At 56.1% G+C, this 25978-nt stretch overlaps 1 protein-coding gene across 1 annotated transcript in view; it reads left to right on the top strand.

The window, feature by feature from the left end:
- Nucleotides 1–13384, top strand: part of KCNN1 (potassium calcium-activated channel subfamily N member 1) — a 29877-nt gene extending 16493 nt beyond the window's left edge. The window contains exons 4-8 of the mRNA XM_077842149.1: nucleotides 3804–3945; nucleotides 5175–5285; nucleotides 5579–5706; nucleotides 11787–11856; nucleotides 13097–13384. Of these exons, the coding sequence (XP_077698275.1) occupies nucleotides 3804–3945; nucleotides 5175–5285; nucleotides 5579–5706; nucleotides 11787–11856; nucleotides 13097–13384 (739 nt within the window). The remainder of the gene's footprint in view (nucleotides 1–3803; nucleotides 3946–5174; nucleotides 5286–5578; nucleotides 5707–11786; nucleotides 11857–13096) is intronic.
- Nucleotides 13385–25978: the final 12594 nt, after the last annotated feature.

Raw genomic sequence — 25978 nt, forward strand, 5'->3', positions numbered from 1 at the left:
TGTGCCTAATTAGAGACTCAGAGATGTTAAGGTCCGAAGAGACCATTGTGATCATCTAGTCTGACCTCCTGCACATTGCAAGCCACAGAACCTCACCCACCCACTGCTGTAATAGACCCCTGACCTCTGGCTGAGTCACTGACGTCCTCAAATCATGGTTTAAAGACTTCAAGTTACAGAGAATCCACCAGTAATACTGGTTTAAACCTGCAGGTGACCCGTGCCCCATGCTGCAGAGGAAGGCAAAAAACCTCGAGGTCTCTGCCAATCTGACCCAGGGGGGGAATTCCTTCCCAACCCCAAATATGGCGATCAGTTAGACCCCGAGCATGTGGGCAAGACCCGCCAGCCAGACACCTGGGAGAGAATTCACTGTAGTAACTCAGAGCCCTCCCCAGCTAGTGTCCCATCTCTGACCATTGGAGATATTTGCTGCTAGCAGTCGCTGATCGGCTACATGTCATTGTAGGCCGTCCCATCATCCCATCCCCTCCATAAACTTATCAAGCTCAGTTTTGCGGCCAGTTAGGTTTTTTGCCCCTGCTGCTCCAGAACTTCACTCCTTTCATGGTTAGAAATCTTCATCTAATTTCAAGCCTAAACTTGTTGATGGCCAGTTTACCTCCATTTGTTCTTGTGTTCACATTGTTGCTTAACTTAAATAACTCCCCTCCCTCCCTGGTATTTATTCCTCGGATGTATTCATTGGTTTGAGTTTTCAAGGGTTTGAAACTGGTTTCAAACTGAGTTTCTGTTTCAAAGTTCTACCCATGCGGCTTTTGAAAGGCTTAATTCTGCCCCAACTTTCCCCCAAACCCAGGCTGTGTTGAGTCATGTTTCAGTTTTCTCAGGGAAGGTTTTGCTCTGCTCACACTGGCTGCTCATTGCCACGGAGCTTTTTAATTACCTGACAACTGTCCAGTTGCATTTTGGGGAGCTTTTGTTTCCTTTTAATGACACTGGGCCAAATTCTGATTTCAGTGACATGGGTGTCAGTACAGAGCACCCCCAGCTGACATCAGAGAAATTACTCCAGCCTGAACCCCACAAGCAAATCTTACAAGGAAGCGGTACTGGGCAGCCAGCTATTAATGCAAAACTGCAACTCCAGCAACCTCCAAAGAGACACTCAAGGCAGCAGAAGACCTTAGCTGCCACCTCTTTGTCTTACATGAGTGCCGATTGTCATGTTTTAAAAGTCGAACCCCTGATGGTTCTGTTTGAAGTTTTGTTTGCATTTCCCATTCCCCTAAAGTCTCGTCAGTAGCCAGAGTGTGTCACATTGAAACCAAATGGCTCTTTTGTGCCATCTAAAGTTTGCAGGGAGATTTTCAGAAAGCATCCATCTTTTAAACAGATCCGATCCCTAGAGTCTAAGGCCAGGTGAGACCATTGTGATCATGTGACCTTGTGTCTAACACAGGCCACGGGTGGCGAGTGCAGGTGAATGAACATGTCCACGTGCGTACGCACGCACATGCCCCCTGTCTCTCTGTCACACACACAGTGAAGCACACAACCATGCAAGCCTTGAGCAATCAGAGCTTCTAATAACCTGAGTGGGAATTCTGGCTGAGCCAGGACCAGGGGATGGACCCGCATGTGTGAGTGACAGAGAAAGAGAGAGCCCCTGGGAAGGAGTCTTGTGCAGCCGTTTAGTGCAGTAAATGCGGTTGCAATGGAGAATCAGGCCTCTAGTGGGTGGCTGAGTGTGCAAACAGGTGCGAGTGCAGTTGTGTGTCACACTCACACCGTGACATCAAGAGAGAATCTGCATTCACAGATATAATTTCTCCACACTATCCTGACCAGTACTGTATACTAGCAGGCAACGCAGAGCTGCTCTGTCTGTGCCCACTGGGCTCTCTGGGGTCAATCTCTGTTCAGTTAAGGGGGGCGATACCTCGGGGAGATGATTACAGCTCTCTGACGCTGAGCCACCTGTCCCCAGAACAAGCTGGAGCTGTAGGGGAGCAGCTCTAAACTGACCCCTGTGGAGGATCAGATCAGTTCTTCCATCCCCCCATCCCCTCTCCCGGTATCCCCCTATGCCAGGGGTTGGGGCATCACTTTCCCCGGCAGATCATTCCCCTGCACAGAAGCATCCTCCACTGGCCTTTGGCAGCCACTTTCATCCCGCTGTGTACTGCTGACATAGCCATTGGGGAGTCCAGCCCGTGGGATCGTCACCCTTCACAGGCATGCGATTCTCTTGTCCCTCCACAGGAGAGAGGCAGGCAGAGGCAGGCAGTGGGGAGGGGCGATGACATGTGGTCTCCTTTGCAGAGCTAAGTAGGATGCAGCGTCAGTGTCGTGTGAGGACCCTCTGGGCGCCTGGGTCAGCTGCCCACACCACTGGCAGCTATTTCACACCCTGATCCCATGCAGGTGCCAAGGCCAGGCAGGAAAGCCTTGTATAGCTCCAGGCAACGTCCCCGGCTCGCCTTTCCCATCCCAGGTCCTAGGGGAGGCTTCTTGGCAAAACGCCTCCGTCGCGCTGAAAACCCTTCCCCCGGCCTTGACATGATGTGATGGCTGGAGATGGTTCTCTTTTCAAAAAGACTCCGGGTTTTTTAAGAGATTCCATCTCCCCTCGGCTGAGACCGCTGACATCTGATAGCGCGCGCCGCTCTGAGGCCACGGCAGGGGTGGAACTTGGAACCTCATTCACAGGTTTGAAGCTGGCCATGCAGGGGCTTCCGATGCAAAGCCCTGATTCACTAGTGCTGCGATGTCCAGCAGCCACCATGTAACTGCGTGGAAAGAGAGGCAAGGCCCAGTGGCCAAGGCACTGGGCTGGGAGCCAGGAGGCCGGTGTTCTGTTGCCAGTTTCGTCTGGACAAGTCAATGAGTGTGAAATTAACCTCTGGGCAGAGGGGCCAACACAGGAGGAATCACCACTAGAAGAGTCCCTGTGCTGACTGTCTGCCCGGGGATAAATTAAGACTCCCACCCGCTCTGTGCCTCAGTTTCCTTGTCCAACATGGGGCTCGTGGCACACCCCTGTCCCACAGGGTTGGGGAGGACGGATTCATTTGTGTTTGTGAAACACTTTGGCAAAGGCTGTAGGCTGGGCTATGTAAAGGCATCAGGTGCCTGTATCTTGTGGCCTGCCCGTGGGATCAGAAGCCTTGCTCCGTTGGCTCCCTGGACAGTCGCAGCGATAAGAGCGGAGTGTTCTCGCCCCATTGCCTGCAGAGACAGTAGAGGGAACCGGACAGTGGCGAAGCAGCCCTGCCCAGATCCCAGCAGGTGTGAGCCAGGCAGGAACGTGCACAGTGAGAGAGTGCCAGGGGGTCCCTAGTTCAGATCACAGCTTTACCGCTTACCCCTTTTGAAACCTTGATGGACGCACCCCTCCTCAGCTCCACTGGGAAACCCCAGGCAGCCTGGAGTCTGGGGGGCTAGGAGCCAGCCCACTGTGCAGAGCCTAGGCAGTGCAATAATCATAAGTCTCTTATTCTTATAAACTGTGTTTGTTACGGTCATGCCCAAGGACCAGCCAGGAGGAGGAGCCCCGTTGCGCTAGGCGCTGCACTGACCCAAAGCCCCTGCCCGGAGGGAGCTGCCAGTCCAAATAAGGAGTTGCACTGTTGTCATGGAGCAGAGGTTCTGGCCTGGTATTTTGCAATCAGACCTTGGCCTGATGCAGAGCCCTGTGACAGCCCCAAGCTGTGGCTCGTGTTGGATGAAGATCTGATGAGTGACTCTGAAATGCTCGTGTTGGGGCGTGCGTTGGCGCTGGTGCCGGGGGAGGGAGGGACCGGATAACCCCTGACCTGTGTTTTATTGCCCCTCGGCAGGTACCACGACAAACAGGAAGTGACCAGCAATTTCCTGGGAGCGATGTGGTTAATTTCAATCACGTTTCTCTCCATTGGCTACGGCGACATGGTGCCGCACACCTATTGCGGGAAGGGAGTGTGCCTGCTCACTGGAATCATGGTAAGCCCAAGGGGGCCTGGGGAAGGCCGTTGGCCAGGGGCATCCTGGCTGCATAGAGAGAGCTGAGTCAAAAACCAGCTCTGCAGACGTAGAGGCCTGGGACAAAGTTCCTCCTCTACCTTGGTGGGTCTTGCGCTTATTGGCGGATTTGCTCGCCTTGGAGCTTCACGGCAGCCCTCAGTTTGGCCGTTTTCATGAGCCCACAGTCCAGGTCGACTCCTCCTGTGTCTGACCAGGAGTTGGGAGGATTTGGGGGGAACCCGGGCCCACCCTCTACTCCGGGTTCCAGCCCAGGGCCCTGTGGAATGCAGCTGTCTAGAGTGCCTCCTGGAACAGCTGTGCAACAGCGACAACTCCCTGGGCTACTTCCCCATGGCCTCCTCCCAACCCCTTCTTTATCCTCACCACAGGACCTTCCTCCTGGTGTCTGATAATGCTTAGACCCCTCAGTCCTCCAACAGTCCACGTTCTCACTCTCAGCTCCTAGCACCTCTTGCTCCCAGCTCCTCACACGCGCACCACAAACTGAAGTGAGCTCCTTTTTAAACCCAGGTGCCCTGATTAGCCTGCCTTAATTGATTCTAGCAACTTCTTGATTGGCTGCAGGTGTTCTAATCAGCCTCTCTGTCTTAATTGTCTCCAGTAGGTTCCTGATTGTTCTGGAACCTTCCCTGTTACCTTACCCAGGGAAAAGGGACCTACTTAGCCTGGGGCTAATATATCTGCCTTCTGTTACTCTCCTGTAGCCATTTGGCCCGACCCTGTCACAGGCTACATTTCTGCTTTTCTAACCACCCCTGCTTGGAGTTTGAACCTGCAACCTACAGCACGAAAAAGCATATACCTTTATGGCTTGAGCTAAACAAGTGACTCCCTTAGCTGGCAGCTGTAGTAAGCTCTTATCCTCTTAGAAAGACCAGCCACTAGAAAGAGACGAAGGGACATGTTCTCCTAGTGAAGGTGAAATACCCTATTGCTTACTCCCTGCTGCCATGAACAGTGCAGGCTCCCATGGCATGTTCCCGGGGTCCCTGCAAACTTTTTGGGTTTCAGTGTGACTACCTCCCCATGCCCCTATGAAAAACCTAGCTGGGTGCTGGCACCTCTTCTCCTCAGCTCTAGTTCCCTTGCAGGCACACATCTGACCTCCCACTGGTCCTAGCAGCCTCTCTCCTGGTAGCCCGAGTTCTGCTTTCCCTTACCCGCACCCCTTCTTCTTTCGGTCCCAGGGCGCTGGGTGTACGGCCCTGGTTGTCGCTGTGGTAGCCCGGAAGCTGGAACTCACGAAAGCTGAAAAACACGTGCACAATTTTATGATGGACACACAGTTAACAAAGCGGGTAAGAAATCTCTCCCATTCCCCACCCCTGTTCCTTCCCCCACTGCCCCGATCTCTGCAAACCCCAGCCATTGCGTTCTGGGGGCGGTGGGGAGAGTTGTGAAATTCAGCCCTGAGAAACACAGGATTCTGGGATTCCCAGGGGTGGGGCTGAAGGGGGTCTTATGTGGCATCTAGGCTTTGTGTTAGCCTCCCTACCCTGGGTGAAGTTCCCCCGGCAAGTTGGCTCAAAACATGATCAATGCCCAATCTACTCAGTCCGTTGACCGCCGTATTTATTCCTGTTTCCTGCAGGTGAAAAACGCTGCTGCCAACGTACTCAGGGAAACGTGGCTCATCTATAAACACACCAAGCTGGTGAAGAAGATTGACCATGCCAAAGTTCGGAAACACCAGCGTAAGTTCCTCCAAGCCATCCATCAGTAAGTCCAACACCTTTACCTGCTTCATATTTGGTACCCTCCAGCGCTTCCAGGCCGTGAGGTTGGGGGAGTGAAGGGGATGGGAGGACACAGACTGGGGCAGGAGTGAAAACGAGCCGATTGACATTCTTAACATTCCAAAGTTTGGATGAAATAGGTTGAAATTTTGAGGGTTTTTTTTTTAAATTGTGTTGAGAAAATGAGAGAACATTTTCTTGCGGTTTCAAATTTTAACATCGAATTTCATCAAAATTTCAAACTTTGCCCAGAAAAATCATGTCAAAATTCCTAAATTTTCCCATGAAATTTGGTCACAATTTTTGACCCAAAAGAAAACACAAGACAATGGTTTCCAGTTGCTTTATTTCCATTTTTCAACCAACTTTGCAGTAAGTTGAAACTTTCAAATTGCAGCAAAAAAGTCTTGTCCAGCTTCTGAATTCTGATGGGAAATTTCATCTCAATTTTGAGGAAAAATGGGGACAAGTATGGTTGAAATTTCAAATTTGTCAAATTTTCAGCAATTGAGATTTCTACAAATTGCCTTTTTCCCCTCTTCTTTTTCCAACCGACTGGCTGAAACTTCTCAGATTTTGAGATTTTTGACCAAAAAAGGGAGAAAAAAATTTCTAAACATTGTCCACCAATTCTTTTTCTTGGTTTTCCGTCAGCTCCATTTAAAATGACTCCAGTTGCCAAACTTAGGATCTCAGTTTTCACCATAAAAATCTCTCGCTCCCTCCTGACTCAAGGGGAATTCAGCTTAGAATATTTCCCCAAGGACTCATTTGCAAGGCTGTGGGTCCTCTAGAAATCTCACGGATGAGTCCAGATTGCCCTTCGTGCTGCGGAGCGCTGAAGCACTTCAAAGCCCAATTACAACCAAGATGACGCTCTGCAAACTACCCCACAGGGTATCAGATTTATCCTCTCTGGGCCTGTGGACTCCCAACCAGTGCATTGAATCAAGCTGTCTGTGGTGCCCACATCCAGACCCCTATTCATCAAGTCACAGCAGCATGTGCTTGTACGCTTTGCTGTCTCGGGGCCCCGACACGCTTGGGTTCTTGCACGCTAAGAGGAGCCATCTCTGCTCTCCCCGCCCCAGCGCCATCATGATGGGCCGCCGTCAGAACTCCGCCGGCGATGCGGAGAGCAGAACAGGTGCCGATTCGCTTTCCCGTGGCTGGAGGGGCTCCGTGGGCTGACAGCAGCACGGACGCCGGCGTGGCTGGCAAGAGGGTCCCTCTTTGCCTTGTCTTGCTATTGCAGGCCCAAACTGCCAGCAGCTTCTCAGCGCCCACCAGCTTCCATCCTCCTGGGCAGGGCTATGCCCTGGTGTTGCCAGGGGCTCTGTGTTGGCGTTGGCTAGCGCTGCTTGTCCCCCTGCAGGTGGGTGCAAAGTTCCCCTCTAGGGGCTCCCCCTGGTCACGGGCAGCCTTTAGCGCCTGGAAAGCCTGGGTGCCAGTCCCAGTGCTCCAGGGGAACATGCCCTGCCGACTGAATCAGGCTTGGAGGCTGCAAGGCCTTTAATAACCAGCCCCAGCCCCAGCCCCAGCGTGGCCCTACAAGAAGGCAGAGGAGTGCAGAGCCATGGCCAGCGCGGTGCAGCCAGGGAGTGGGGAGGTGTCATCCCTGGCACCACGGTCTCCATCAGGGCCGAGAGACGTGAGCAGCATTAAGACAGGTGCAGCACGCCTGTGGCTGCCCGTGTGCTGTATGGATAGAGGGTGCCACCTCCCAGGGCACCACGTGCCCACGCTCAGTTCTCACCCACCTGGGCATGGGGAGCTCCAATGCATTTGAAGGGCTCAGTAGTTGGAAATCCAGCCTGCGGGAGCCCAGAGCGGGTCCTATGAGCCCCACGTGAGAGGGTCCCCATGGGCCTGGGTGCCCATGGGCTGGGCACACGCTTGCATGGGATTTGCCCCCTGGCCCCACACTTGGGTGGCCATTTTTGATACTCTGGCTCTGAAAAACAAACCCCCTGCCCCCTTGCCCAGGGTCGGTCAGTTGGTCTGTCTGTTCTCTTTGGCAGGGGTGAGGGGGAATGAAACCCTGATGTCGGGCACTTCGCTGTGTCTGCAGGACTGGCTTGACTTTTTTTCATTGTTTCCACATCGTGGCCCACCTCGCACGTCCCCCTCCCTCGCACACACCCACAAAGGCCCCCCGCGCTGCACAGAGATGGGGGAGGGGGAGAAGACGCCACTTGCTCTGGGTGTAGCTGGAACACGACAGTGAACGAAAGGGAAACCATTGGGAAGGGCTGGGTGGGTGGGTGGGTGGACGGACGGATGGATGGATGCGTGTAGGGATGGATGGGTGTATGTGTGGAGAGAGGGAGGGAGGGATGTGTATGGGGATGCATGGATGGACCAAAGCCCAGGCAGCAAGAGAGAGCTATCTCAGGGAAGAGGGGTCTGGGGTTTTACCCACCCTACATGGACTGTTAACCAGCACGCGAAGGGGAACCTGGTCTGTGTGTGTGAGAGAGAGAGAAAGAGATTGGCAGACTCTTGGGCACTTCACAGCCACTCTGCGCTTGGGTGGATGAAGCAAAAACCTGCCCTGCCCCTTCACCCGAGGCGTGACCCCAGGGCTGGAGCATCAGCTGGTATAAATCTACTGCATCCAGCAGTCCCCAGTGGCTGCGGATCTGGCCCCCCAGTCTTCGCCCCAGGAAGTTTCCCCCTCCTCACCCATCGCTGGGCTCATGGTGTCTCTGGCCAAGCGCAGCATTTAGGCTGCGGTGCCCGGTGCATTCCCGGGGCACGGGGTGGAGCAGCAATGCTGACGGCCACGCTGCCCACTTCGGTTTGGGGCCCCGCCCTCGTGGGGCAGTGCGGCCAAAACCGAGTGAGTGGGCTGGAAACCCAGTGACCAGGGGTCGCAGCGCCGGACTCGAGCCGGGCTGCAGCTCCCACGCACGAAGTCGCGAGGCCCCCCTCATTGTGACAGGTCAGCGGGGTCAAACCGAGGGGGCAGGGGGGCGCCCACCACTGCTGTTCCTCGCTGGTGCCATGCCGCCAGCTCCCTGCTGGGGGCCTGCCTGGGCCACCCTGCTCCCAGCAGGCCGTCCCCCTTCTCAGGGTTTGGGAGTGACACTGCCTGCCGGCGGGGGGGGCCGAGCCTGGCCCGGGTGAGGCACAGGGGCCTGCCCCAGGGGAGCCCCAGGGACTGATGGTGCGTACCACTTCAAACATTGCCGGGGGCACCCCCCACATGGCAGGACTCCTGGGTTCTATTCCCAACTCTGCCAAAGATTCTCTGGACATGTCCCTTCCCCCTCTGTGCTTCTGTTTCCCCAGCTGAACACTGAGCGTGAGCCTTGACTAAGCCTCATGTTTAAACAATTACTGTGGATAAAGCACCTAAAGAGCCCTTTCTAGTAACTGAGAGACAGCAGTGGTGGGGGCCCTGTATCCACCTTATAAAGCTGGATACTGGCACCAGATGTCCCAGCACAAAGGCAGCTGGCAGATGGTCTTTCCCACAGGTAGCCATGGCAGGTGGGCACGGTTGAGCTCTGAGCTCAGTGCAATCCAGTGCCAGTGATCCACCCCTTCGCATCAGAAATCCATAGACCAATGGCCTGGTGAGCTGTTCCCACAAGGCCCCAGAGCACTAGAAAGTGCGGGTGATCCCATTGCCTTTCCATAGGGTAACCCCAAAGCTGGACAAACCCCAGGAGGCCTGGAGTCACCTGGCCCCCTGCTAAGCCTCTTCGGCTTGGAAATAGCGAAGCTGGAGATTTTGTGAGGGTTGCAGCATTTCCGCTCCCCTCCCTCCTGGTGCCTGGGTCCTTCATCTCCAGTTCCCGGGCTGATCAGCGTCTGTTCTTTTCCTGAGGTCCCTTCCCTGCCCCCTGGGTTCATTTCGCCAAGACTTCCTGGTTTTCACTCTCCACCCGCTCCCCAGAAGTACAGCTCTGGCCTTTCGAAATCTCTGTCACCGGGAGCTCAGCGGTGGAGCCCTGACCTCAGCCCCCAGCACAGGAGGAGTTTAAAAGGGCCGTCTCCACAGTCTGGGATCGAAGCCCTGGGGAAACGGGCAGAGGGACCCCAGGAGTCCTTTTCCCCCAATGGGACAAGGCGCTAAATGCAATCGGCTTTGTCAGTTTCCAGATCTGTGCAAGCGGGCTGGGCCTTTGTGTGTGGGGGGGGTGCAGGGATATGGCGGGAGCAGGGCGGGGCAGGGGAGGGCACCGGCTGGCATGACAGTGCCTGTTGTCTGTCGTGTTATTAAAACGTGCTGTGTTTTGTCTTTGTTTTGCCCGATCCCTCCAGAGCTCAGAAGTAAGTCGCCTCCGTGGAGCTGCCAGGCTCTCGAATGTGGCCTTGTGTTTTGCATGGTTTTGCTGAAATGGAACATTTTGGCCATTCAGACCCCCGCAAATCTACTCTGTGAATCCATGTTCCGTCCATTGCCCGGGGGTGGGGGGCATCTGCCGAACTGACTCCCCCTCATTGATCCATTCAGCAGCCTGAACACCATGGCTAGCAGCCATGTAGCAGCTTACCAGGGCTTCTCTCCCTGCCGGGGGCTTGAGTCACTTGGTGCGTCTCCACTGCAATCCGAGGGTGACCGCAGCTCAGGCAGGGATACCTGCCCGAGCGTCAATCCATGCGCGGCGGAAAATAGCAGTGAAACCATAGCAGCATGTTCCAGGCAGCCTGCCTGGGACCCCGTCTGTACTCGGAGCCAGCCCATGACAGGGGCCGTGTTGCCTCAGCTTCACGGCTATTTTTAGCCACATTAAAACTAGCACAGGGCTGCTCAGCCAAGCTGCAGTCACCCCTCTGAGCGCAGCGGAGAGGTCCCCAGAGCGAGCGCGGGCCAGGGCCTGCTTCCGGGCAAGCTGGAAGGGGAGTTACAGCACCGTTAGCCTCCGCATCCCAGCAAGGGGCTAGTTGTAAACGGAGCGCCTTTGAGCAAGGCCTGGAAATGTGTCCCCCGTTGCTCTTTGCCACCCTGATGCTAGAAAAGGCAGGGCTGGGGCCTATAGCCCAGGGGCAGTGCTGGATCTAGGGGGCAGTCTTGGAACACATGATCGAGAACCTCTGAGAACTCCCAGGGCTCCCCGAATTCCACCCGCATGGCCTTAAATGGAGTTTCAGGGCACGGCAGAGGAGGGATTGAGGCAGTGAGATGGGAACTGCCCAGGGCGGCTGAGCGAAGGCCAATTTAGGGCACAGGGAGGGAGCTGCCAATGGGGGCTGCAGAGAAAGGGGGGCAGAGATGCCTCCATCCTTTTGCTTCTGTGCCTTCCCAAGGGGTTGAATGCAAGGCATCCCAGCCTAGGAGCAGAGGAGGGAGGGCTGCCATGGGAGTTAATTGCAGAACGGGGTTGGGGGGGGCGGGGGTGTCTAGTCAGCAGCCAGGCCCGGGGTGACTGAAGCGGGGTGGGGGGCGGGGAGGAGACAGTGCCTGTAGAGAAAGCCCTTCTAAGCTGTGACATCTCCAATGACTCTCATTCATTCGAAGGCTTCCCCAGTCCGCATCAGCCCAGCGCCACTCCAAGGTCCCTTTTCAACCGCCCAGCCCAGCCCCTGCCCCGAAGGTCGTTTGTTGCATCCCCCGGGCGGCCCCATCTCCTCTGCATCCAAATTCATCACAGGGCATCTCGGTCCCATTTCCAGGCCTGTCTGCATGGTAGTGGTTCTCTATAGCGCCACCGTCTGGCTGTTGTGTGGGTGCTCTCCAGTGAGGCCAGAGCCCCATTTACTCACACGAGCCCCACGGGGCCTCAGACACCAAGGTTCCTCCTTGCTCCCAAGTGCCCACGAAGGTTGATTGCCGACCTGGCACCTGCTCCTGGAGGGAGCTGGGGCGAGATTTGTTCTCCGGCAGGGCGTGGCAGCACAGGGCTTGAAAAGCGCGCCAGGAGCAAGGGGATCGGCCCCCCTGCCCTGAGATTCCACAGGGGCCGCCTCATTCGACAGCTGCATGTCTGGGCATTGGAGCCAGCCAGCCGGGCTGTGGAACGCGGTGCATGTCCTCGGGAAGGGCCGCCCCAGGCCCCATTCTCCGGCTGCCGGACAGGGACCACTGACCCAGTGTCACTTCTTTCGCTCTAGATTGAGGAGTGTGAAAATGGAGCAACGGAAACTGAATGATCAGGCAAACACCCTGGTGGATTTGGCAAAGGTGAGATACCGGGAGACGTCTGGCCTCAGCAGTGTGCTGCACCAGGGCTGGGCTCTAGTGCAGGGGTGGGCAAACTTTTTGGCCCGAGGGCTACATCTGGGTATGGAAATTGTATGGCGGGCCACGAATGCTCAGGAAATTGAGGGTTGGGGGGCGGGGGGTGAGGGCTCTGGCTGGGGGTGTGGGCTCTGAGGTGGGGCTGCGGATGAGGGGTTGGAAGTGCAGGAGGATGCTCCAGGCTAGGACCGAAGGGTTCGGAGAGCAGGAGGGGGATCAGGGCTGGGGCAGGGGGTTGGGGCACAGAAGGGGGTCAGGGGTGCAGGCTCCGGGCAGCGCTTACCTCAAGGAGCTCCCAGAAGCAGCAGCATGTCCCCCTCTCCGGCTCCTATGCGGTGGCGCGGCCAGGTGTCTCTGCGCCCTGCCCTGTCCGCAGGCACTGCCCCTGCAGCTCCCGTTGGCTGTGGTTCCTGGCCCATAGGAGCTGCAGGGATGGCGCTTGGGGCAGGGCAGCGTGCAGCGCCCCTTGGTTGCCCCTGCGGATCGGAAACAGAGGGGGGACATGCCGCTGCTTCCGAGAGCCATGCAGAGCCATGGCACGTGCAGAGCGGGGCTAGCCACCAACCCCGCTCCCCAGCAGGAGCTCAAGGGCTGGATTAAAATGTATGAAGGGCCAGATGAGGCCCCCGGGCCATAGATTGCGCACCCCTGTGCTAGTGGTTCAAGCCGGGGGCTGGGAGCCAGGAATCTTGGGTTCTATTCCCAGCTCCGGGAGTGGAGTGAGGTCTGGGTTCTACCTTGGGCTATGGGAGGGGGAAAGGGTCTAGTGGTTAGAGCAGGGGACGGGATTGCTGAGTTCTATCCCGGCTATGGGAGGGAAGTGGCGCTGGTGTATTAGAGCAGATGGGGTGGGCTGGGAGTCAGGACTCCTGGGTTCTATCCCTGGCTATGGGAGGGAAGTGGAATCTAGTGGTTGGAGCGAGGCACTGGGTGCCAGAACTCCTGGGTTCTATTCCCAGTTCTCCCCTGGCTCTCGCTGTGTAGCCTTGGCAGAATAATCACTTCGGTACGTCACTGCCCCCTGGGTGTGAGCCCTAACCCCTGAGGATGGGTATCAGGAGCCCTCAATGGCTACTAGCGCCTTGGGAGATTCAAGGCCAGGAGCCCTGGGGCTGCCTGCTGAGATGCTGTCGGGTCTGAGCACCTTTGCTCAGCACCTGGCCTCGCCCCGTCTCTCCGGCAGACCCAGAACGTCATGTACGACATGATCTCCGAGCTCCAAGAGCGCAACGAGGACCTGGAGAAACGCATCAACACGCTGGAGAGCAAGATCGACGCACTGGGCCTCAGCCTGCACGCCCTGCCGGGACTCATCAGCCAAGCCATAAGCCAGCAGCAGCGAGAGCTGGCCAAGCGCTGCGCCCCCAGGTTCTGCCCCATCTCCAACAGCTCGGAGAGGTCCTCGTGGACGCCGACGCGCCGGCGGACGTCTCCTTCCACCGCTCCCCACACCTCGTCGGACAGCGGGTGACACCAGGGGGCGGGCCCGGCACTCGGGCCTGTTTATGTCTGGCCATTGTGTGGCTGATCTTGTTTGCTTTGTTCTGTAAAGCCCTGTACAGTTAAACTCCTGGAGTTCATCGTGCTGGAGTGAAGCTAGAGCTGCCGTATGGGCCTAGACTGGAGTTAGGGCTGCCTTTATCTTGGGGAGGAGGGGGCAGGGAATCCAAAGCGGCACCCGGTGCCCCAGTGCTCATGGCAAGGGGACCCGGCCGCACATGGAACTGGCACAGGTTGGGTGGAGGCAGGGCACTGCTCTAGGTCGTCCTGACAAGGAGCCGTACAGAAGGGGCGTGGTTTAGTGGTTAGGGCACAGGGCTGGGAGGCCGGACTCCTGGGTTCTTTAGGGGACTTTGGGAAGTGGGAGAGGGTTTGAGCGGTGGCAAGAAGGGGATCTGGGAACCAGAACACCTGGGTTCTGTTGGGAGCCAGGAATCGGGGGTCTAGTTCTGGCTCTGGGAAAGCAGGGGAGATCTAATGCTTAGAGCTGGAGGGGCAGGGAGCCAGGACTCCCAGCTTCTCTCCCCGGGTCTAGGAAGGGGGGTGCTGTCTCACGGTTAGAGCAGGGCAGGGACTAGGAATCAGGACTTTGGGGTTCTATGCCTGGCTCTCCCACTAGGTGACCTCAGCTTAGTCACTTCACCACTCTGTGCCTCAGTTTCCCCATCTGTAAAATGGGGGATAATAATACTGACCATTGTAAAGCGCTGTGAGATTCCTGGCTGCAATATTAAGCCAATACAGACTGTGAACAGGGCAGGCGCAGCCGATCCCGCCCAGCCCGAAGAGCTTCTAATGATGATGGCTCCTGACCACAGCACCACACGGCAGCCGGGACCTGGGATGGGTCTGAATCCGGCTGCGGATTGCGGAAGGAACTCTGTGTAGCGAACGCTGGGTGGCAGGTGGGGGCAGAGCAATGCCCCACATTCCAGGGAGGGGGGAAGTGAGCAGAGTGGGGATTTAACTCAGAGTTACCTGCCCCATGAGCCTGCCCTCAGAGCGCTGCCCTGGGGAGGGATGGCTGGGCACAGGGGGCTGGTCTCCCCGCTTGAATGATGTTAAAAGCTAAACATTATATGAACTACACCCCTGGCATCAATCTTCTGGGTGAGCCACTGAGGTTTTCTGTAATCACAAATGGCAAGGGAGTGGGTGCCGGGTGCCGGGGTATGGGGGGGAGGGGAGGTGGGTGCTGGACAATGGGGAATTAGAGATGGGTTGCAACTTGGGACCAGACACTGGGAAATGGGAGGGAAGGTGGGTGCCGGGTGACAGCGAAGGGGGAAGAAGGTGAGTTCCAGGCGATGGGGAAGGGGGATGGAGGTGGTGATGGGGAAGGGGACCGGAGGTGGGTGCTGGAAGGGGAGGTATCTGTGAAACATCCCAGGGCTTGTCAAAGCCCTGGTTGGGATGATTTAGTTGGGGTTGGTCCTGCTTTGAGCAGGGGGCTGGACTAGGTGATCTCCTGAGGTTTCTTGCAACCCTAATCTTCTATGATTCTAGGATCCCCCGGCGGAGTTGTGGTCCCCACCATGAAATGTCGGAGGTCCCTGCCCTTGTGGGGAAAGGCTGCCGGTTGCTGGTTAACGCCTGTGTCTCAAGCGTACTCAGTGCTATTCACAAAGCCCAGGGAGGCTGGGGCCCAGGAGGGACTGGACCAGGGGCATTCTCGGTGCTGTGCAATGAGGCTCCCAACTGTGCCACTGTCCTGGTCCCCTAGGGGAGACATGGTCTGGGGACACGAAGCCATCACGGGGCTCAAGGCCCAGGTGGAGGAACCCGCCTGGGAGCCCAAGCCATAACCCAGGGGTGGGGTTGGGATCCAGGGTTCTGGTTCTGTCTCAGTGGACAAGTTCACCCTCTATGCCAAACTTCCCAGAGATCAGGTGCACTGTGTGGGGTTTGTAATCTGAATCCTAATGTAGGAGGGGTCATTGATACAAGGTAGTGTCACGGGTGACCCCGACAGCCCCGTTTTCCTCATCGTGCTGCTCACCCCCCTCCCCGGGTTTTGTGAATGGTCTCAACCCAGCGCTGACGGAACACCCTAAGGCACGCAGGGGATGCTCAGCCAATCAAAGGCCTCCTGTGTTTGAGGCGGGTGCCTGGCGCAACAAACCGTTCCATTGTGATTTACCAAGGGAGGGGCAGGGCTGGTCCTCATTGTAAATGCAATTTTAAATGTCTTGCAAGGAGAGACTTCTGCACCTTGCACCGTCATTTACACCAGTGCAAAGTCAAATGCTATCGAGTCAGAGTAGCAGCGTTTCACGCCCACTTCGCACTGGTGCAAATGCCGGCACAGCAGTGCAGGGCCTCGGTCCCCTGGCCTCCAGCTTCACTCCAGTATGTGGGTTCTGATGGCAGAATCCAGGGAACTTTCAAATAAACCCTTTTCCTTTGAAGCCAAACTTCAGATCCTGGCAGGAGCGGTGGCGGAAGGGGGGCAGGGGAGAATGAGGGAGGTGCGACGGGTCTGGTCCTTTATGACTTTTCCTTAGGAATACTGAATTTTTTTTTAAAGGGAAAAATAAATAAATAAAGAGACCAGCGTATGGCCAGTGTTTTCTATGCACTGCCGCAGGATGCGGCTTGGCGAGATCTGTAATATTTACCGGATGAACGGTTTACTTCTTTCTCCTCCTGCTATGTCAGCTTGGCCTGAGATACTCATGTTATCTCTTGGAGAAGCCTTCGTTCAGGGATCCTGGATTAAAAGAAAACCCCTTGCTACCGACACCTGCAAAGGGAGCCAGCTACAGAGCAGCAGGAAAGCCAAAGGTTGGCTATTGTGTAACTCACCGGTGAGTGTGTATAGCAGGGAGACCTGGGGAAATAAAGGATTTTTCGGTTCACTGTCAATTCCGAGGGGGGAGAAGGGGGAAGGAATTGTTCCAGGTCGAACTGAAAACAAACATTGTTGAAACGTGGGGAAAATCAAAGTTGGGGGGAAAAAATTGTTTCAGGTCAAAGGAAACGCTTTGTTCAGCCCAAAATGTGAACCGGTTCGTTTCCAGTTTGAGCGTTTCTGAACAGTTGGTCATTTTTTTGAAAACACAGTGAGCTAAAAAATCGAAACTGTCCAACAAAATGTTTTGATTTGTTTTTTGTCGAGGGTTTTTTCCGACTGAGCCAGTTCGGCGAAAGCCACACGAATTCACAGGCGATTTTGGTGTTGCCGAACCTGCATTTTTGGCTACAAAAAGTTTCAGGGGAACAATGTCACCCAGCTGTAGTTCTGGGCACCCCTCTGGGCCTGAGCTACAGCGGTGAGTCTGGGGCACCTTGGCTCTTGGTGAACTGCCTTGTGCTTTGAGCCCATGTTTAAGAAGGATGAATTCAAACTGGAACAGGTACAGAGAAGGGCTACTAGGATGATCCGAGGAATGGAAAACCTGTCTTATGAAAGGAGACTCAAGGAGCTTGGCTTGTTTAGCCTAACCCAAAGAAGGCTGAGGGAAGATATGATTGCTCTCTATAAATAAACCAGAGGGATAAATACCAGGGAGGGAGAGGAATTATTTAAGCTCAGTACCAATGTGGACACAAGAACAAACGGATATAAACTGGCCATCGGGAAGTTTAGACTTGAAATTAGATGAAGGTTTCTAACCATCAGAGGAGTGAAGTTGTGGAATAGCCTTCCAAGGGAAGCAGTGGGGGCAAAAGACCTATCTGGCTTCAAGATTAAACTCGGTAAGTTTATGGAGGAGATGGTATGATGGGATAACATGATTTTGGCAATTAATTGATCTTTAACTATTCATGGTAAATAGGCCCAATGGCCTGTGATGGGATGTTAGAGGGGGTGGGATCTGAGTTACTGCAGAGAATTCTTTCCTGGGTATCTGGCTGGTGAATCTTGCCCACATGCTCAGGGTTCAGCTGATCGCCATATTTGGGGTCGGGAAGGAATTTTCCTCCAGGGTAGATTGGAAGAAGCCCTAGGGGTTTTTCACCTTCCTCTGTAACATGGGACACGGGTCACTTGCTGGAGGATTCTCTGCACCTTGAAGTCTTTAAACCATGATTTGAGGATTTCAATAGCTCAGACATAGGTGAGACATAGGTGAGGTTTATTGCAGGAGTGGGTGGGTGAGATTCTGTGGCCTGCGTTGTGCAGGAGGTCAGATTAGATGATGATAATGGTCCCTTCTGACCTTAATATCTATGAGTCTATGAATCTATGAGTTCAATCCCCTGGGATGGCAGCTGTCATGGTCCTACAGTTCACTCTGCAGGCTTGATATTAGTGGCTGGGCCAGATCACGCATGCTGTGGAAGCCAATAGGAGCTTTACCGTTGATTTTGGTGGGAGCAGGATTTAGACCTGTGGGCCGAATGGGGTGCAGGTGAGGCTCTGCCCCAGCACAGGGCATCTGCCCACATGAGTCCTTGCCTTGGTTTGGAAACTGATCGTCCCGTGACCTGGAGGGATGGGGCACAGGAAGACCTCAGGGTTGAAAATGTGGCCTGGTGCAAATTGCTTTAGCTGCAGACATCTCTGGGGACTGACTGAAGCAGGGTTGGAGTTGACCCAAGAGCCCAGACCTGGGTCACGGAGGAGTCAAGCAGCCTTAAGGGCATTTGCAGTGTCCCTGGGCTGGTTCCATGTCCAGTGCCTGCTGCTGTGTGGAGCACAGGAGCTGCTGAGGTCCCGTGGGGGTGACTTGCTGCCTGTCGCTCTCCTTTAGTGTGCTGAGTGGCCGGCCACTGTGGTCAGCAGAGACCACCTGGCACTTTAACAATGAGTCAGGGCATGACCTCTGGCCTCCCGGCCAAATTCCAACTGGTCCAATTGCATTCTGCAGCAGCCGGGCTTGATCCTGGGTTTGAAATGAAGGATTGGTTCATAACTCCCTGGGGAATGGGGAGCCAGGACTCCTGGGTTCTATCCCTGGCTCTGGGAGAGGAGTGGGGTCTAGTGGTTGGGGGGGGGCTGGGAATCCATACACCTGGTCCCAGCTCTAGAAGGGAGTGTTCTCTAGTAGGTAGAGCAGGGATCAGGACTCCTGGGTTCCATTCTGCTTGTTGTAATCTGAGCAAGTCACTTCACCTGTCTGTGCCAGTTTTCCCCTCCCTAACACAGGGATAATCCTCACCTGCCTCCCTGAGGGGGCTTTATGGATTAATTAACTAATTTAGTTTGCAACTGTGCAGAGGATGGCGATGCAGATTGGGCCCTCGGCTCCAGCTGGCAAAGGCAGGTGCTCGCTCACCCCCTCTCACTGGCATTCCTTAGGGCTGTGGGATCACAAATAGCGAAGGGCTTTGATGGGGAGAGTGTGACTCTAATGGGGCGGGAAGGGGAGCATTTCTCAGCCTGACTCTTCCTGCACGCCGAGCCCTGCCATGCAGTGCAGGGAAGGAGCACAGACATCCAAGGCAGGATCACATCAGAGCACAGAGCAAGTGGCCGTGCCCTCTGCGGAGCCTGGAAACCAATGAGTATGGAGGGGACCTGGCACCTCTGAAGGTGAGCAGTGACCCAGGCCGGTGCATCTGGGCCATTAGCATCAGGCATAGAGTCCTGGGGGGGCGGAACAAGCCTGAGCCGTGTCCCAGATATCTGCCCTTGGCAGTGTCTGGTTCGAGGGGGATCAGTATGGACTCTATACGGGGTACTAGATTCACACCCAGCAAGCCAGGTGCTTGAGGGGAGCGCTGAGTGCTGTGGGTGGCTGAAAGCCAGGACTCCTGGGTTCTGTCCTCAGCTCTGTGAAGCTGATGGGGTCTCATGGTTGGAGTAGAGAGGGCAGGGAGTCAGGACTCCTGGGTTCTCTCCCTGAATCTGCCCCTGAGCTATTGGCTACTCCCCTCTGAACCAGCCCTCTGACTTGTATGAGACTTGTGTCCCTCTCCCCGATCTTGTCCTTTGCATAGAGACAATAAGGCAAAATACCCTAAAATCCCAGTGGCAGCTCAGCTACCAAACCCCCTGGAATAACCCCCTCCCCACAGAGCCAGCTGCTGCACCATGCACAGGGCTCGGGGGGTGGGGGGAGTTAATGCTAGAGCAGGTGACTGAGGCTGTAGGCCAAGAGGAAGTTCAGGCTCTGACCCTTCCTCTTTAAACCAGGGCCATGCCTGCCCCATGCCCAGCGAGCCCATGGGGGGTGAAGGGAGGAGCGGTTCATTGTGGCTGCTTTTATTTGATTTTTGAAAAATCCTCCTGCCAAGCACCTTGTGAGGCGTGAAATGAACTTCAGCTGCTAATTGAGAGCTGGAATGGCAGCTGTTCTGTGACTATCCCCCTCGCCCACGTCCGCCCAGCCCGGCCCCTCCATCTCTCTCTGCCGCTTGGCCAAGAACACATCAATAACCATGTGCGGGAGCCACGGCGCTTCCCCTTCCCATTATGGATCCAGCTTGCGAGCTGTCCCGGCCTCATCCATCAACCTGCCACCTTGGCTTTGCTGAGAGCCGGAGCCGGGGAAGGAGTCGGCTCCGATGCACTCTGCAGGCCCCGTCTGTACGTGCCAAGCTGGTTCCCCACCTCCCCCTGACTAAAGACAGTCCAGCGTGAACCAACTACAGAGATGGGGGGGGCTGCAAGTTGGGACTGAGGGGCACCAGGGCTGGAATAGCGACAGGGGCTGTGGATCAGGATGGGGGGGCACCAGTGGGAGGGAGGGGGGAAGCCAAGGCCATGGCTGTGTTTATGATCTGAGTGAGCCAAGCCCAGAACAGGACTCCCGCCCTCAGCTGGGTTTGGGTCAGTGTCGGCTGCTGGTGCGTTCCCTGGCGGGCCCGGCATTTAACACTGGGCCAGATCAGTCCAGACACCAAGTGGGGGCAGGGAGTTAGCTCAGTCTCTTCGACTCTGACCCACGGGGCTCCCCGGCCTCACCAAGCTGAGCCTATCCCGGGGGGCGCTGTCTGAGGCAGGGCACAGCTGGTTTAGCTGGAGACGCTGTGAACCGACCCCTCTGGCTGAGCTGGGGGCAGCTGGGCGGGTGAAGTGTAGGGCTGGACTGCAGTGATGGTAGGGGGATTCTCTGGGGAGGCTGCTGGGCGCAGACAGACACTGTGGTTCTTTGGGGCTCTCTAGCTCCCAGTGTCCCCCTAAGCCACCCAGGGCAACTTTGGAGCAGATCGAGTGCTTAGTGCTTCCATCAGCATGGCTCTTCCCCAGCCAGAGAGGAGAGGCCTCTGCATGAGAAGACAGCCGGGCAGGTCATTGCTTGCCAGCCAGAGTACCTAGGCCCCTGCTGGGAGGAGGCCAGCGAGATCCCAGAGCCAGCCGCAGGCCAGCCGGAGGGAATGGGGGAGACGGTGACCCAGGAATGCTGTGGGTGGGGCCCCACTGATGGGGAACTGGAACCTTTGTAATGAAACAGGGAGGCTGTCTAGTCCAGTGGCTAGAGCAGGGACAGATGAGAATCAGGACTCTGGGGTTCTAGTGTGGGCTTTCAGAGGGTGGGGTCGGGGGCGCCTAGTGGTTAGAGCAGGAAAGCCAGGAGCAGGGATGGGGAGTCAAGATTCTGACTTGCTTTGTGACCTTGAACAACTCCCTCCCCCCCCGTGCCTCAGTTTCCCCATTGGTAAAGTAGGGAGAAGAACACCTGCCCTGGGAGGCTGTGTGGGATTCCTGGATGGAAACGGCCTGTCTCTCGCTTGGTTTTCTGTTGCCCAAGAGCAGGTGGCTCATGGCCACAACGATGGTTTCTGCTTTGAGATTTGGGGTTTGTAGGAGCCAAACCATGGGGGGCTGTGAAATTAGTGCAAACCCAACTTGGGGACCCCACAAACGCCCCCCCACCTGCACCTGGGTTTCCTGGGCTCTTATTGCTGGCCTGGCTAAGGGCAGTCCTACAAAAATGTGCAGGGCCCTGCACCCCACTAGGGATTTATCGGGGTGTCTACAAGAAGCTCCCTGCAGCTCTTGAAAGACCCCCCCATCTCCCTCTCACACTGCCTGGGCCTTGTTTCTGAGTAAGGAAACCTAGAGGATCCCAGCACGATCCAACCAGGTTTTACCAACAGACCTGTGCAAGAGGCCCGCACTTTCAGGCGATGCCCCTCCTCTTCCTGCCCCCACCATCCATCCGGGCCAGATTGCCCCAAACTGCTCGGCTGGGTGGGTCTGAAGAACCTGCCCGTGGGTGTCAGAATGGGAGGTATGGGGCTGCGCACTGTTGAGCTAATCTGGTTTAGACTGGAAGCGCTTTGGGGCAGAGATGGTCTCTTTGTTGCGTGTCTGTTCAGCCCCTAGGGCACCGGGGAGGCTGGTCTGTGACTGGGACACCCCGGGGCTATTGCAATACAGTGTCTCAGTAATAATGATAAGCCTGAAAACCGGCCCTACCCGGGAGCTGAGATTTCCGGACCATCCAGACCTAAAGCGCCAGGGCTAGGAACAAAGGGCGGCAGGCGCTGGGTGGCTGTGGCATGCCTGGTCTTCTCGTTTAGCCCCTCACCTCTAAAGGCACCGGGAAGCAAAATGCCACGCGCCCAAAGCTCACCTAGCCAGCATGGCTGGGAGCACCATGGAGACGGGGTGGACGGTGTCACGGGGTGGCTGCCCTGTGAGAGGAAGGGGGACCCAGCCCTACCTGGGATTGGTCTGCGAGCACCGGCTGAGGCTGGCAGGGGGTGCTGTAGTCTATTGGACAAAGATGCTCCTTTATTCTGCTTCACAAATAACTTGGGCCCAGTGTGAACTGTAGGGGGAGGACGCCCCCTGCTGCTGCAAAGGGGTGCCCGTTGACCAGAGCCATCAGCTCCTGTGGCTCCTCGGCGCTACTTGTCCTGGGCGTGTTTAACTGGACTCGGACTTCTTAACATTCAATTTCCCACCCTCCTCCCCAGCCAGGCCTCTTAATTTGGTCTCTCGCTGTCACGTTGGCCGCTTCAGGGTGCGGCAAGCCCTCTGCCGCAGCCCTTTGTGGTGTCCTAATGCGGGGCTGGGAGGGTCTAGTGGTTAGAACCCGAGGACTGGCAGTCAGGACCCCTGCGTTCCAGGCCCAGCTCTGCCACTGCCTCCTATTGTGGCCTCAATCAAATCACGGCCCTGCTCTGTGCCTCAGTTTCCCTATCTGTGGAATGAGGAATATCAACCCGACCTGAGAGAAGGGGCTGGGGGTGAATGGTTCATGCCCACAAGGTGCCTGAAGTGTCTCAGATGAAAGCTGCTCTGTCTCGCTTGCTAACGCATCCCTCTCCCTGGCATGGAGTGGCTTTTCCGTGGCTTCTGGGCTTGGCACAAAGAATCTCGTCGGCCCAGTTCAGCCAGAGGGGCTCATGGGTCTCCCCCTAGCCCGACTGTATGTGGAGCAGCCAACAGAGAGGGACAAAGACCCACACAGTGATAGCCTAGGGTACATGAAGTGTTGTTAGTTAAGTTGCTGCCAGCACAGCCCATCCTGCGGGCTGTGACCTCCTATTACAACAGGACAAAAAGTGGGTCCTGTACCCACACCCCTCCGCCTCATCTAAAGAAACAGGGTGTGGTCATGGCCTCCTGAAATCTGTCCATGAGCCCCAGGCTGGGACCCCCCCGACCAGGCCAGAGAGAAGTTTATAGACTCAGTGATACTAACAGTGCAACAAGGGGGCAGGGGGCTAGAGCAGTGGCAACGAAGGGGTTAAGCATGCCTGATTCGTTCAGGGGGATAAAGATCAAGAAAGGTGCCGCTGCCACGTGGAATGCTTAAAACAACCCAGCAAACGGCAGATGGTTTTCTATGTTGTCCCAGCCCAAATCTGATTAGCTGCAGGGGAGGAGGGAGGGGCTGGTCGTACCCCAGCCCCAGGAAGGTGAATGATCCTGCCCCTCCTAATTGATTGGAGAAACACTTTAGCCATAGTGCAGCTGGGTGTGCTGGGACGGAGCTGGGCCTGAGGCCGTGTGGACGCCGATCCTTGTGGCCCAGGTCTCAACCGTTTGATTTAAAGGAAAATCTTCATTATCTGCTAGCAATATAGTGCCTATGGTAAACGGCTGAGTCCAGCCAGTAGGGGGCAGTGATCACCCTCATGCTGTTCATAACCGTACTATTGGCCTCCCCAGTCCTAGCCTGCTACTGCTGCCGGTTCATGGAGTTACTCTTTTAGCTCCAGTGGGAGAGAGGTCTGTACTGGGCTGCTGAAGCTGGCGGGTTCGAATCCTGTTGGCATCCCAGCCGTCAGGGGGTCAATAGGAACCCACAATCTCTGTTGGCAGGCCCAGAGCTCTCACAGATTTTACTTTTGCTGGCAGTAACCCCGTCCCCGCCACCAGGAAGGCTTGGCTGATGGGCAGGAAAGCATGGGGCAGAGCGCCACCCGCCTTCAGGGAAGTGGAGTGGTGGGGGCGCTCTATGAGAACTCTTCCCCCCCCCCCCCAGGGGTGGAGCTTATCATCCGGCCACACAAGGGCCCCCAGCTCTGCACACGGGGCTGCCTGGCGGCTGGGCACAGTTAATGTTTAACTCGCTGTTTTCATTGGAGGCTAATAACGCACCAAGGGGAGCAGCTGGACCGGACGCCTTCACAATACCCCGACTTTGCCGGGATGACAGCAGGAGGGTGAGGATCAGCCATGAACCTATGTACCCCGCAGCCTGTGGCCCCAGAAGGGAAGGACAGGTAATGGCTCACGCCGTGTTCTGTTTGAAATCCCGGGGGCCCTCCCTTCTTGAGCGTAGGCGCAGTTAGCGGCCACGCTGGGAAGGCTGGAGCAGCCCAAGATACCCGCCGCTGGTGCAGATCCTACAAACCGGGCCTGCCCTGGCTCCCAACGGCATCACCGGGTCCGACTCTGCTGACCGCAGCGCCACGGCTGCTGATTTGCGCTGGAAGCAGAAGTGGGCCCCGGGCGTGTAATGTGGGGCCTGCAGTGGTGTGGCCAGGGTAGGTCCCACGGGCACAAGCCATGCTCTCTGCTGGTAGAGCACAACCACATCCGTGCAAGAATCCCCAGGGCAGCCGAGCCCCCGGTCGGAGGGGGTTGCGGCTCTCTGCTGGACTTCGTGTGCTCCAGGGTAAGGCAGGGTGGTAGCTCAGCTGTGGCTGGCTTTGCCTAGACAAACCGATGAGATCCCCGCTAGTTAAGGCCGAGTGGGAATTTTTCAATGAAATGTTTTTTTCTGCTTGAAAATGCCAATTCATCAAACCAGAGACGTCAGGTGGGAAGGTGTTGGTTCGGACAGCCCGTTCATCAGGAAGGCGTCTCAGGTCTGGGACAGCCAAGGGGCTGGGGCTCGCCTGGGATGACAGAGTAGGACACTCAAGTCCTTGCTCCAAATCAGGCAGCGTGGGGACTTGAACCTGGCTCACACATGTGAGTGCCTGGGCCACTGGGCTATTCTGGAGGTGGAGGGAGCGTGTCTCACTCATTCTCATGTATGTGGAGGTGGATGTGGGGGTGGATGAAATTTCCAAAGCTCTTGTGGTTTTTTTCGGATCTGGAACAAAACCCAAGAATCCCTGTTTTCCAGCCAGTCCCTGTGTGAACGCCCCCAGGCCCTCTAGAGATAGAAAACAGGAGCTCCAACTTCTTCTGGGCTCAGTCTCGCTGTGGCCCTCTGGATGAACAAAGTCTCCCTGGGCAGATGGACCACTCCTTTGGCTCAAGAAGCAGATGCTTACGCTGTTAGATCCCCCAAGTCAATCCCCAAACCCGGTCAAAGGCGTGTTCCCTCTGGATTTCACACACACGCATTAACTTCAATTGAAAGTGACTAGTGTCTTTTTCCATGGGGTGCTGATCGGCACCCCCGTGACGTTAGCCCTGCACTGCAAGTGGCATTAGTCAGGTGAGTGCAGAGGGTCGTATCCCTTTAACTCGTTCGTGAGCCAGCTGGTGGTGCTCACCGTGTTTTAGAAGGCAGCCAGGCTGGCAGTGTGATGTAATTCGTCCTTGCATGTTGTGTGTCGTTAGTAAACGTGGTTCTATGGACCCCACCTTGCCTGGGTGGCTGTTCTGGTACAAAGGGAAAAGCCACATCCCCACCCCAGAAGCAACAGGGGACGTCCCTGAGTAGAAGCCAGGTTATAAGGTGGTGCTACTGAGCCAGGTGCCCACGGTGAGTGAGAAATGAAAAAGACCAAGCAGCCTGGAGGAGGGGAGGGGACTCTCCTTAGACGTGGAGGCCTTTCTTTTGTTAGCTGCTGCTGTTATTTCTGAACCCAATGCGCTCGGCGGTGTCAAGTGAGCAGCAAAATGGCCAATGAAAGCCGCTTGTCATCGTGCCTGTTTGCATGGGAAGAAGGCCCCGGAGGAAGCTGGCTGTGCCAGCCCGGAGCCACTCTAATGGCTTTTCACGTCCGACAGAGATTGTGCGGCCCCTGAGGTTTGGGCGACGAGCTGAGAACAATCCCAAACAGCCAAGAAATTCTCTCTATATTCAACACTAAGGCTTGACAGGCTGCCCCATTATAGCCCAGCCTTGAGTGGTATTAATGGGGTGGGTGCCCAGGGGCCTGGAATGCACCAGAGCTGAAGGGGCTCGTAACCGTGCGGATTCCTACAGATGGGGAAGAATTGGAGTGTAAGCGTGGCGGTGACGTCACCATAAGCCAATCAAAAAAGAACTAGATAAGTTCCTGGAGGTCCATCAATGGCTATCAGCCAGGCTGG

The sequence above is a fragment of the Eretmochelys imbricata genome, chromosome 25 (genome assembly GCF_965152235.1).
Source record: "Eretmochelys imbricata isolate rEreImb1 chromosome 25, rEreImb1.hap1, whole genome shotgun sequence".
NCBI classification, from domain to species: Eukaryota; Metazoa; Chordata; order Testudines; family Cheloniidae; genus Eretmochelys; species Eretmochelys imbricata.